The sequence below is a fragment of the Salmo salar genome, chromosome 02 (genome assembly GCF_965601325.2).
Source record: "Salmo salar chromosome 02, fSalSal1, whole genome shotgun sequence".
In the NCBI taxonomy this organism is placed as follows: domain Eukaryota; kingdom Metazoa; phylum Chordata; class Actinopteri; order Salmoniformes; family Salmonidae; genus Salmo; species Salmo salar.
This window is the reverse complement of record NC_138292.1, coordinates 6,101,588-6,114,309: the sequence shown is the minus strand read 5'-3', so window position 1 is coordinate 6,114,309 and position 12,722 is coordinate 6,101,588. Positions and strand designations below refer to the sequence as shown.

At 41.9% G+C, this 12,722-nt stretch overlaps 1 protein-coding gene across 2 annotated transcripts in view; it reads left to right on the top strand.

Moving 5' to 3' along the window:
- LOC106606163 (large ribosomal subunit protein uL13m) overlaps window positions 1-12,722 on the top strand; it is a 39,171-nt gene that overhangs the window by 11,752 nt on the left and 14,697 nt on the right. Inside the window, exons 5-6 of one of the 2 annotated variants that reach the window (XM_082959267.1) lie at window positions 5,726-5,812; window positions 6,445-6,566. In XM_082959267.1, coding sequence (XP_082815393.1) covers window positions 5,726-5,812; window positions 6,445-6,566 — 209 coding nt within the window. Of the gene's footprint in view, window positions 1-5,725; window positions 5,813-6,444; window positions 6,571-12,722 lie in introns of those variants that run through there. The other variant, XM_082959271.1, reaches the window with a different exon arrangement.

Here is a 12,722-nt window from a genome sequence, read left to right as displayed (position 1 = left end):
CATCCGTCTCCAGCCCTCCTCAGGCTCCTCCCCAGCCAGTTACATCTCCCTTCCCCTCCTCTCTCTCCATCCGTCTCCAGCCCTCCTCAGGCTCCTCCCCAGCCAGTTACATCTCCCTTCCCCTCCTCTCTCTCCCCATCCGTCTCCAGCCCTCCTCAGGCTCCTCCCCAGCCAGTTACATCTCCCTTCCCCTCCTCTCTCTCCATCCGTCTCCAGCCCTCCTCAGGCTCCTCTAGCACGTTACACCTCCATTAATGAGATGGATGCATGTCTCTAGCTGAGTTATTCCAGCGGGGGGAGAATCTATCAGAGGTAATTGTGGGTAATGATCACGTTGGGGTGACATCCACCTTCTGTATCCGTGGTGACGGATGGTGTCCCTATACAACACACATCCGTCTTCCACACACCACGGTCGTCATTTAACAGGAATAGGACTGACTAATTTTCACAGGGGATAGATATGTATGAAGGGATTAAGCTGGAAATGGTAGATGAGAGAAAGTCAAATATGAAGAGATTTTCACTTCATTATGACATTTGGATTTTTCTTCCCCTCACTTGGTATTCTTATTGCAGAGGATGGATTTGAGTGGTGGACGGTTATGTAGGAATAACATGTCATTTTGATGGTCGGTTTGCCAATGGAAGGAGGGAGGGACAGAGGGGCAGAGGCACTTTTTATGTAACCTTTATTTAACTAGGCAAGTCAGTTAACCTGTTAGGGCTAGGGGGCAGTATTGACACGGCTGGATAAAAAAACGTACCCGATTTAATCTGGTTACCACTCCTACCCAGTAACTAGAATATGCATATACTTATTACATATGGATAGAAAACACCCTAAAGTTTCTAAAACTGTTTGAATGGTGTCTGTGAGTATAACAGAACTCAAATGGCAGGTCAAAACCTGAGAGATTCCTTTACAGGAAGTGGCCTGTCTGACCATTTCTGGAACTTCTTTGCCATCTCTATCTTTTACTAAGGATCTCTGCTCTAACGTGACACTTCCTACGTCGTCCATAGGTGCTCAGAGCCCGGGAAAAACCTGAATGTCGTCATCCCAGCCCCAGGCTGAAACACATTATCGCCTTTCTCAAGTGGCCGATCAAGGGACTCTGGGCTTAGGCGCGTGACCTGACCGCCCCCGTCTTTGTGATTTTTTCCTCTGTTTGCCGAAAAGGAGATTCCCGGTCGGAATATTATCGCTTTTCTACGAGAAAAATGGCATAAAAATTGATTTTAAACAGTGGTTGACATGCTTCGAAGTACGGTAATGGAATATTTCGAATTTTTTTGTCACGAATTGCGCCATGCGCACGACCCTTCTTTACCATTTCGGATAGTGTCTGGAACGCACGAACAAAACGCCGCTATTCGGATATAACGATGGATTATTTTGGACCAAACCAACATTTGTTATTGAAGTAGCAGTCCTGGGAGTGCATTCTGACGAAGACAACAAAAGGTAATCAAACTTTTATAATAGTAAATATGATTATGGTGAGTGCTAAACTTGCCGGGTGTCTAAATAGCTAGCCCATGATGCCTGGGCTATGTACTTAGAATATTGCGAAATGTGCTTTCACCAAAAAGCTATTTTAAAATCGGACATATCGAGTGCATAGAGGAGGTCTGTATCTATAATTCTTAAAATAATTGTTATGCTTTTTGTGAACGTTTATCGTGAGTAATTTAGTAAAATGTTAGCGAATTCCCCGGAAGTTTGCTAGTTCTGAACGTCACATGCTAATGTAAAAAGCTGGTTTTTGATATAAATATGAACTTGATTGAACAAAACATGCATGTATTGTATAACATAATGTCCTAGGGTTGTCATCTGATGAAGATCATCAAAGGTTAGTGCTGCATTTAGCTGTCTTCTGGGTTTTTGTGACATTATATGCTAGCTTGAAAAATGGGTGTCTGATTATTTCTGGCTTGGTACTCTGCTGACATAATCTAATGTTTTGCTTTCGTTGTAAAGCCTTTTTGAAATCGGACAGTGTGGTTAGATTAACGAGAGTCTTGTCTTTAAATAGCTGTAAAATAGTCATATGTTTGAGAAATTGAAGTAATAGGATTTTTAAGGTTTTGAAAATCGCGCCACAGGCTTCAAGTGGCTGTTACGTAGGTGGGACGAATTCGTCCCGCCTAGCCCATAGAGGTTAAGAACAAATTCTTATTTACAATGACGGCCTACCAGGGAACAGTGGGTTAACTGCCTTGTTCAGGGCAGAATAACAGATTTTTACCTTGTCAGCTCAGGGATTCGATCCAGCAACCTTTCGGTTACTGGCCCAACGCTCTAACCACTAGGCTACCTGCCTCCCCCGTGCTGAGCATTCAGGGTATTAGTTCAAGGATAACACCATTTCTTTCATATGACCTAAATGATTTGCTACCAGTTGGCTCCAAGAAACACTGAATATGTTTCACACCACAGAGTGAGGGAGGGATACGAGGAATAGAACCAGCCTGTTAAAATGGTAGGAGAATATTAAAGGGGTCTATAAAGTCGTCTACAGGGGAGATTGCTCAGTACTCTTTCTATCTAGAGAGGGTAAGGTGGAGATATTACCATATTGCTTAAACCTCATTCTCTCAGATCCACCCAAGTGTCTCTAGGGGTAGGGCTGAATAGAGGGGTTGTTTCTGGACAGGGTCATAGAGAACAGACATGAGGGGTATAGTACAAAGAAGAACAATTATTTAACCAGCTAACGTTGATAAACAACCAGAAATATCTATTGTTTTTCTGTTTCATTAAGAAAGCTAAACTTAGATATGTGTTTTTGGTTGTTGGGTAAATTAGACCATGCCCATTTTCAAGCATATCTTTCTAAAAACAAATGAGGGAAGTTAGCTGGCTAACAACTCATTGATCCTGCTTAGTAGTACACCCGTCTGGACCTAACAGGATCTCCACTGGTCACCACTGGAGACATATTAAAGATGGGTCAATGATGGACCTCGACCTTGCTCTTCTCCAGAGCTGTAACCATGACAACCCTGATCCAACTGTCTTACATCAAATGTCTGTGTTAGTGTCCCAAATGGCACCCTATTCCCTATTTAGTGTGCTAGGATTCCCTATATAGTGTGCTAGGACTCCCTACATAGTGCGCTAGGACTCCCTACATAGTGCGCTAGGACTCCCTATATAGTGCGCTAGGACTCCCTATATAGTGCGCTAGGACTCCCTACATAGTGCGCTAGGACTCCCTACATAGTGCGCTAGGATACCCTATATAGTGCGCTAGGACTCCCTACATAGTGCGCTAGGATACCCTATATAGTGTGCTAGGACTCCCTACATAGTGCGCTAGGACTCCCTATATAGTGCGCTAGGACTCCCTACATAGTGCGCTAGGACTCCCTACATAGTGCGCTAGGATTCCCTACATAGTGCGCTAGGATACCCTATATAGTGCAATAGGATTCCCTATATACCTCAGCCACGCTCAAGGTCCTAAACGATATCTTAACAGCCATCGATAAGAAACAATACTGTGCTACCATATTCATCGACCTGGCCAAGGTTTTCGACTCTGTCAATCACCACATCCTCATTGGCAGACTCAATAGCCTTGGTTTCTCAAATGATTGCCTCGTCTGGTTCACCAACTACTTCTCTGATAGAGTTCAGTGTGTCAAATCTGAGGGCCTGTTGTCCGGACCTCTGGCAGTCTCTATGGGGGTGCCACAGGGTTCAATTCTTGGGCCGACTCTTTTCTCTGTATACATCAATGATGTCGCTGTTGCTGCTGGTGAGTCTCTGATCCACCTCTACGCAGACGACACCATTCTGTATACTTCTGGCCCTTCTTTGGACACTGTGTTAACTACCCTCCAGACGAGCTTCAATGCCATACAACTCTCCTTCCGTGGCCTCCAACTGCTCTTAAATGCTAGTAAAACTAAATGCATGCTCTTCAACCGATCGCTGTCCGCACCTGCCCGCCCGTCCAGCATCACTACTCTGGACGGTTCTGACTTAGAATATGTGGACAACTACAAATACCTAGGTGTCTGGTTAGACTGTAAACTCTCCTTCCAGACTCACATCAAACATCTCCAATCCAAAGTTAAATCTAGAATTGGCTTCCTATTTCGCAACAAAGCATCTTTCACTCATGCTGCCAAATATACCCTAGTAAAACTGACCATCCTACCGATCCTCGACTTCGGCGATGTCATTTACAAAATAGCCTCCAAAATAGCCTCCATAAATTGGATGCAGTCTATCACAGTGCCATCCGTTTTGTCACCAAAGCCCCATATACTACCCACCACAGCGACCTGTACGCTCTCGTTGGCTGGCCCTCGCTTCATACAAACCCACTGGCTCCAGGTCATCTACAAGACCCTGCTAGGTAAAGTTCCCCCTTATCTCAGCTCGCTGGTCACCATAGCAGCACCCACCTGTAGCACGCTCTCCAGCAGGTATATCTCTCTGGTCACCCCCAAAGCCAATTCCTCCTTTGGCCGTCTCTCCTTCCAGTTCTCTGCTGCCAATGACTGGAACGAACTACAAAAATCTCTGAAACTGGAAACACTTATCTCCCTCACTAGCTTTAAGCACCAGCTGTCAGAGCAGCTCACAGATTACTGCACCTGTACATAGCCCATCTATAATTTAGCCCAAACAACTACCTCTTCCCCTACTGTATTTATTTATTTATTTTGCTCCTTTGAACCCCATTATTTCTATTTCTACTTTGCACTTTCTTCCACTGTAAATCTACCATTCCAGTGTTTTACTTACTATATTGTATTTACTTTGCCACATGGCCTTTTTTGCCTTTACCTCCCTTATCTCACCTCATTTGCTCACATTGTATATAGACTTATTTTTCTACTATATTATTGACTGTATGTTTGTTTTACTCCATGTGTAACTCTGTGTTGTTGTATATGTCGAACTGCTTGCTTTATCTTGGCCAGGTCGCAATTGTAAATGACAACTTGTTCTCAACTAGTCTACCTGGTTAAATAAAGGTGAAATAAAATAAATGTAGTGCAATAGGATTCCCTATATAGTGCAATAGGATTCCCTATATAGTGCAATAGGATTCCCTATATAGTGTAATAGGATTCCCTATATAGTGCAATAGGATTCCCTATATAGTGCAATAGGATTCCCTATATAGTGCAATAGGATTCCCTATATAGTGCAATAGGATTCCCTATATAGTGCAATAGGATTCCCTATATAGTGCAATAGGATTCCCTATATAGTGCAATAGGATTCCCTATATAGTGCAATAGGATTCCCTATATAGTGTAATAGGATTCCCTATATAGTGCAATAGGATTCCCTATATAGTGCAATAGGATTCCCTATATAGTGCAATAGGATTCCCTATATAGTGCAATAGGATTCCCTATATAGTGCAATAGGATTCCCTATATAGTGCAATAGGATTCCCTATATAGTGTAATAGGATTCCCTATATAGTGCAATAGGATTCCCTATATAGTGCAATAGGATTCCCTATATAGTGTAATAGGATTCCCTATATAGTGCAATAGGATTCCCTATATAGTGTAATAGGATTCCCTATATAGTGCAATAGGATTCCCTATATAGTGCAATAGGATTCCCTATATAGTGCGCTAAGGTGCCATTAGGGACTGAATCTGAGTAGCCTATCCAATCGATGGATCCAGAGTTCAATGATTGATCCTTCTTCTCCTTCCTTCTTTCTTCTTCTACCTCCAGATAGTAAAGCTGGCAGTGTACGGGATGCTGCCTAGGAACCTCTCCAGAAGGACCATGATGCAACGGCTACACCTCTTCCCTGAAGATGTAACACTTGTCTTTTAAGACTTTGACATCTAATATGTGTGAAAATGAAATGACAAGTTTTAGTAAAAAGAATGACGCCACACACTACACCTCTTCCCTGAAGATAAAATAACTGCTCTTTATTCCCCTGTTGTGGACTGAATATGTCTTGACATGTTGATTTGATTGATTAAATTTGTTTCATCATTTTAAATGACGACATATTCAGCCAAGAACAAGCAGAACAGAAATATCAGCGATAACACAAGTCTGACTTGTTTCCAATAAACACAAGTCTGACTTGTTTCCAATAAACACAAGACTGACTTGTTTCCAATAAACACAAGTCTGACTTGTTTCCAATAAACACAAGTCTGACTTGTTTCCAATAAACACAAGTCTGACTTGTTTTCATTGTGGTAAAGCATTTAGACAAGTCTAGTCTGACTGTAGCTTCTCTGCCCATTTATACGGTATATAAATATAAAAGTCTTATTTTCCCTTGACTTGCACCTCTCTCTTACCCAGGTGTTTTTTCCCTCTCTGAAAAGTGAAGACACCTACAGACCTAAGTCTGTGTTCCTGTCCCTGGCTAGAGCCTAGGTGCCATACAGATCCATGAAATGACTATGTTGTATGTAATTGTATGGCAGGATCTTCCTGAGGACATCCTTCTGAACCTGACAGAGGAGCTGCCTCAGCCCAGAGAGATCCCTCGCAGACTGAATGAGTACAGCCAGGAGGAACGAGAAGCCTTCCCCACTCTATGGACCCCGTGAGTAGCTTCTTCTCCCGGTCTTCCTCCATGGACGCAGACATGCAAACACACACCCTCTCTCTCACATCTTCACACACACACACCATCCTTAATCACACCCACATATCCTCACACACACACACAGCTCTCTCCACCCCGACCTGCACTGAACCTCTATCTCATTTAGAACAGCCTGGTTTATAGAGGAACAGCCTGGTCTATAGAGGAACAGCCAGGTCAATAGAGGAACAGACTGGTTTATAGAGGAACAGACACATTTAGAACAGCCTGGTTTATAGAGGAACAGCCTGGTTTATAGAGGAACAGACACATTTAGAACAGTCTGGTTTATAGAGGAACAGACACATTTAGAACAGCCTGGTTTATAGAGGCACAGCCTGGTTTATAGAGGAACAGACACATTTAGAACAGCCTGGTTTATAGAGGAACAGACACATTTAGAACAGTCTGGTTTATAGAGGAACAGACACATTTAGAACAGCCTGGTTTATAGAGGAACAGACACATTTAGAACAGCCTGGTTTATAGAGGAACAGCCTGGTTTATAGAGGCACAGACACATTTAGAACAGCCTGGTTTATAGAGGCACCGACACATTTAGAACAGCCTGGTTTATAGAGGAACAGCCTGGTTTATAGAGGCACCGACACATTTAGAACAGCCTGGTTTATAGAGGAACAGCCTGGTTTATAGAGGAACAGCCTGGTTTATAGAGGAACAGCCTGGTTTATTGAGGAACAGACACATTTAGAACAGTCTGGTTTATAGAGGAACAGACACATTTAGAACAGCCTGGTTTATAGAGGAACAGCCTGGTTTATAGAGGAACAGACACATTTAGAACAGTCTGGTTTATAGAGGAACAGACACATTTAGAACAGACTGGTTTATAGAGGAACAGCCTGGTTTATAGAGGAACAGACACATTTAGAACAGTCTGGTTTATAGAGGTACAGCCTGGTTTATAGAGGAACAGACACATTTAATAACAGCCTGGTTTATAGAGGAACAGCCTGGTTTATAGAGGAACAGACACATTTAATAACAGCCTGGTTTATAGAGGAACAGACACATTTAGAACAGCCTGGTTTATAGAGGAACAGCCTGGTTTATAGAGGAACCGACACATTTAATAACAGCCTGGTTTATAGAGGAACAGACACATTTAGAACAGTCTGGTTTATAGAGGAACAGACACATTTAGAACAGACTGGTTTATAGAAGAACAGCCTGGTTTATAGAGGAACAGACACATTTAATAACAGCCTGGATTATAGAGGAACAAACACATTTAGAACAGTCTGGTTTATAGAGGAACAGCCTGGTTTATAGAGGAACAGACTCATTTAGAACAGCCTGGTTTATAGAGGAACAGACTCATTTAGAACAGCCTGGTTTATAGAGGAACAGACACATTTAGAACAGTCTGGTTTATAGAGGAACAGTCTGGTTTATAGAGGAACAGACACATTTAGAACAGCCTGGTTTATAGAGGAACAGACACATTTAGAACAGCCTGGTTTATAGAGGAACAGTCTGGTTTATAGAGGAACAGACACATTTAGAACAGCCTGGTTTATAGAGGAACAGACACATTTAGAACAGCCTGGTTTATAGAGGAACAGTCTGGTTTATAGAGGAACAGACACATTTAGAACAGCCTGGTTTATAGAGGAACAGACACATTTAGAACAGTCTGGTTTATAGAGGAACAGTCTGGTTTATAGAGGAACAGACACATTTAATAACAGCCTGGTTTATAGAGGAACAGACACATTTAGAACAGTCTGGTTTATAGAGGCACAGACACATTTAATAACAGCCTGGTTTATAGAGGAACAGACACATTTAGAACAGTCTGGTTTATAGAGGAACAGCCTGGTTTATAGAGGAACAGACACATTTAGAACAGCCTGGTTTATAGAGGAACAGCCTGGTTTATAGAGGAACAGACACATTTAGAACAGCCTGGTTTATAGAGGAACAGACACATTTAGAACAGCCTGGTTTATAGAGGAACATCCTGGTTTATAGAGGAACAGACACATTTAGAACAGCCTGGTTTATAGAGGAACAGACACATTTAGAACAGCCTGGTTTATAGAGGAACAGCCTGGTTTATAGAGGAACAGCCTGGTTTATAGAGGAACATACACATTTAGAACAGCCTGGTTTATAGAGGAACAGACACATTTAAAACAGCCTGGTTTATAGAGGAACAGCCTGGTTTATAGAGGAACAGACACATTTAAAACAGCCTGGTTTATAGAGGAACACACATTTAGAACAGCCTGGTTTATAGAGGAACAGCCTGGTTTATAGAGGAACAGACACATTTAGAACAGTCTGGTTTATAGAGGCACAGACACATTTAGAACAGTCTGGTTTATAGAGGAACAGCCTGGTTTATAGAGGAACAGACACATTTAGAACAGCCTGGTTTATAGAGGAACAGACACATTTAGAACAGCCTGGTTTATAGAGGAACAGTCTGGTTTATAGAGGAACAGACACATTTAGAACAGTCTGGTTTATAGAGGAACAGACACATTTAGAACAGCCTGGTTTATAGAGGAACAGACACATTTAGAACAGTCTGGTTTATAGAGGCACAGACACATTTAATAACAGCCTGGTTTATAGAGGAACAGACACATTTAGAACAGTCTGGTTTATAGAGGAACAGACACATTTAGAACAGTCTGGTTTATAGAGGAACAGACACATTTAGAACAGTCTGGTTTATAGAGGAACAGACACATTTAGAACAGACTGGTTTATAGAGGAACAGCCTGGTTTATAGAGGAACCGACACATTTAGAACAGCCTGGTTTATAGAGGAACAGCCTGGTTTATAGAGGAACAGACACATTTAGAACAGTCTGGTTTATAGAGGTACAGCCTGGTTTATAGAGGCACAGACACATTTAGAACAGTCTGGTTTATAGAGGAACAGACACATTTAATAACAGCCTGGTTTATAGAGGAACAGACACATTTAGAACAGCCTGGTTTATAGAGGAACAGACACATTTAATAACAGCCTGGTTTATAGAGGAACAGACACATTTAGAACAGTCTGGTTTATAGAGGAACAGACACATTTGGAACAGCCTGGTTTATAGAGGAACAGACACATTTAGAACAGCCTGGTTTATAGAGGAACACACATTTAGAACAGCCTGGTTTATAGAGGAACAGCCTGGTTTATAGTGGAACAGCCTGGTTTATAGAGGAACAGCCTGGTTTATAGAGGAACAGCCTGGTTTATAGAGGAACAGCCTGGTTTATAGTGGAACAGCCTGGTTTATAGAGGAACAGACACATTTAGAACAGTCTGGTTTATAGAGGAACAGACACATTTAGAACAGACTGGTTTATAGAAGAACAGCCTGGTTTATAGAGGAACAGCCTGGTTTATAGAGGAACAGCCTGGTTTATAGAGGAACAGTTTGGTTTATAGAGGAACAGACACATTTAGAACAGTCTGGTTTATAGAGGAACAGCCGGATTTATAGAGGAACAGACACATTTAGAACAGCCTGGTTTATAGAGGAACAGACACATTTAGAACAGTCTGGTTTATAGAGGAACACACATTTAGAACAGCCTGGTTTATAGTGGAACAGCCTGGTTTATAGTGGAACAGCCTGGTTTATAGATGAACAGCCTGGTTTATAGTGGAACAGACACATTTAGAACAGTCTGGTTTATAGAGGAACAGACACATTTGGAACAGCCTGGTTTATAGAGGAACAGACACATTTAGAACAGCCTGGTTTATAGAGGAACAGCCTGGTTTATAGAGGAACAGACACATTTAGAACAGCCTGGTTTATAGAGGAACAGTCTGGTTTATAGAGGAACAGACACATTTAGAACAGCCTGGTTTATAGAGGAACAGCCTGGTTTATAGAGGAACAGACACATTTAGAACAGACTGGTTTATAGACGTACAGCCTGGTTTATAGAGGCACCGACACATTTAGAACAGCCTGGTTTATAGAGGAACAGACACATTTAGAACAGCCTGGTTTATAGAGGCACAGCCTGGTTTATAGAGGAACAGCCTGGTTTATAGAGGAACAGACACATTTAGAACAGTCTGGTTTATAGAGGAACAGCCGGATTTATAGAGGAACAGACACATTTAGAACAGCCTGGTTTATAGAGGAACAGACACATTTAGAACAGTCTGGTTTATAGAGGAACACACATTTAGAACAGCCTGGTTTATAGTGGAACAGCCTGGTTTATAGTGGAACAGCCTGGTTTATAGAGGAACAGCCTGGTTTATAGTGGAACAGACACATTTAGAACAGCCTGGTTTATAGAGGAACAGCCTGGTTTATAGAGGAACAGCCTGGTTTATAGAGGAACAACCTGGTTTATAGTGGAACAGACTTGTTTATAGTGGAACAGACTGGTTTATAGTGGAACAGCCTGGTTTATAGACACATACCATAGTTCTATTACAGACTGCTGTGATCCTTCGGTCATGGCACTGATCCATTGTTCCTCAGTCCACAGCCTGCTATTCATATCAGCCGTGACGCAGTTAAATGCCTTATGATACTGCTCTCTACAAGAGCGGACAAATCTCTAAGCATTTTATGACCTAAATGCTACGCTAGCTTTAGCTTACCACAAACATTCAAATAACTAGTAGAAACCCAAAATAATTATTTAGTGAAGAACGGGATAAAACATTTTTGTGTGTGTTCGTGTGAAACCTACTTCTGTGCCGGTAAGTAAGGATGGAAACAGTATAGCACCGTGTTCCTGTGGTCTTTATTGATGTGAGAAACGGGTTCTTGTTACCGGGCTGACAAATGATTCCATTATTATAAAGAGCACGGCATGTTGAAACGTGATCGGTCACGTTCCTATAGAGTTAAGTAAGGGTGTGGCTCAATGAGGGGTAATGGTGGTCTGAGCCAGGGACTGACCTCTCATTAAATAAACACAGACAGACAGACAGACAGACAGACAGACAGACAGACAGACAGACAGACAGACAGACAGACAGACAGACAGACAGACAGACAGACAGACAGACAGACAGACACTTTCAAACACTGATACCCCACGTGTGTTAATGCACTTAAGATCGTTCCTTTTTAAAGTTGTATTGAAGTACTATAGAAGTACTCTGTAATTGAATTCATGCTAACTTTTGAGGCCAGTAATTCATCCCAATGAGCAGTGGAACCGAGGAGGGTTTTAGAGAGCAGTATGTTTATATGGGTTCTCTCTCTAATAACCACAGCAGTGATTGGTCAGGACGACCCTACGGAGCGTGTCCATTAAAACATATCATACAGGAAGTACTGACGTGATAATGAGACGGACAGAACAGCCACTACATTACTTCCTGTCTGTAATTGAAGGAAATGGGAGTTTTCAATCTGATAGAAAACTGCGAAATTCCAGAATTACGTGACATAATTCTTGTAGTGTAATGTTTTGCCTACTGGGTGGGGAGTTTGTTGTGTTTGATTCTGATCACACATACTCAAATGGGCTGCAGCTATAACTCGCTTGGAATAACACAGAAGTGAGAAATGAAGCTTAACAGTGACTTGATGTAGTGTTTATAGAGTGTTAACTGGTGTAGTGGTTACAGGGTGTTAACTGGTGTAGTGGTTACAGGGCGTTAACTTCTCTAGTGTAGGGTGCAGTATTTTGACATCCGGATGAAAAGCGTGCCCGGAGTAAACTGCCTGCTACTCAGTCCCAGAAGCTAAGATATGCATATTATTAGTTGATTTGGATAGAAAACACTCAGAAGTTTCTAAAACTGTTTGAATGATGTCTGTGAGTATAACAGAACTCATATGGCAGGCAAAAACCTGAGGAAAAAATCCAACCATGAAGTGTGGAAATCTGAGGTTTGTAGTTTTTCAAGTGATTCCCTATCCAGTATACAGTGTCAATGGGGTCATTTTGCACTTCCTAAGGCTTCCACTAGATGTCAACAGTCTTTAGAACGTTGTTTCATGCTTCTACTGTGAATGGGGAGAGAATAAGAGCATATGGAGTCAGATGACTGAGAAAATGATATGGCACTCCCGTGAGAGTTAGCTGTGTTCCTTTTCTTTTTTGAAGACAAAGGAATCGTCCAGTTGGAATATTATGGTTTATGATAAAAAC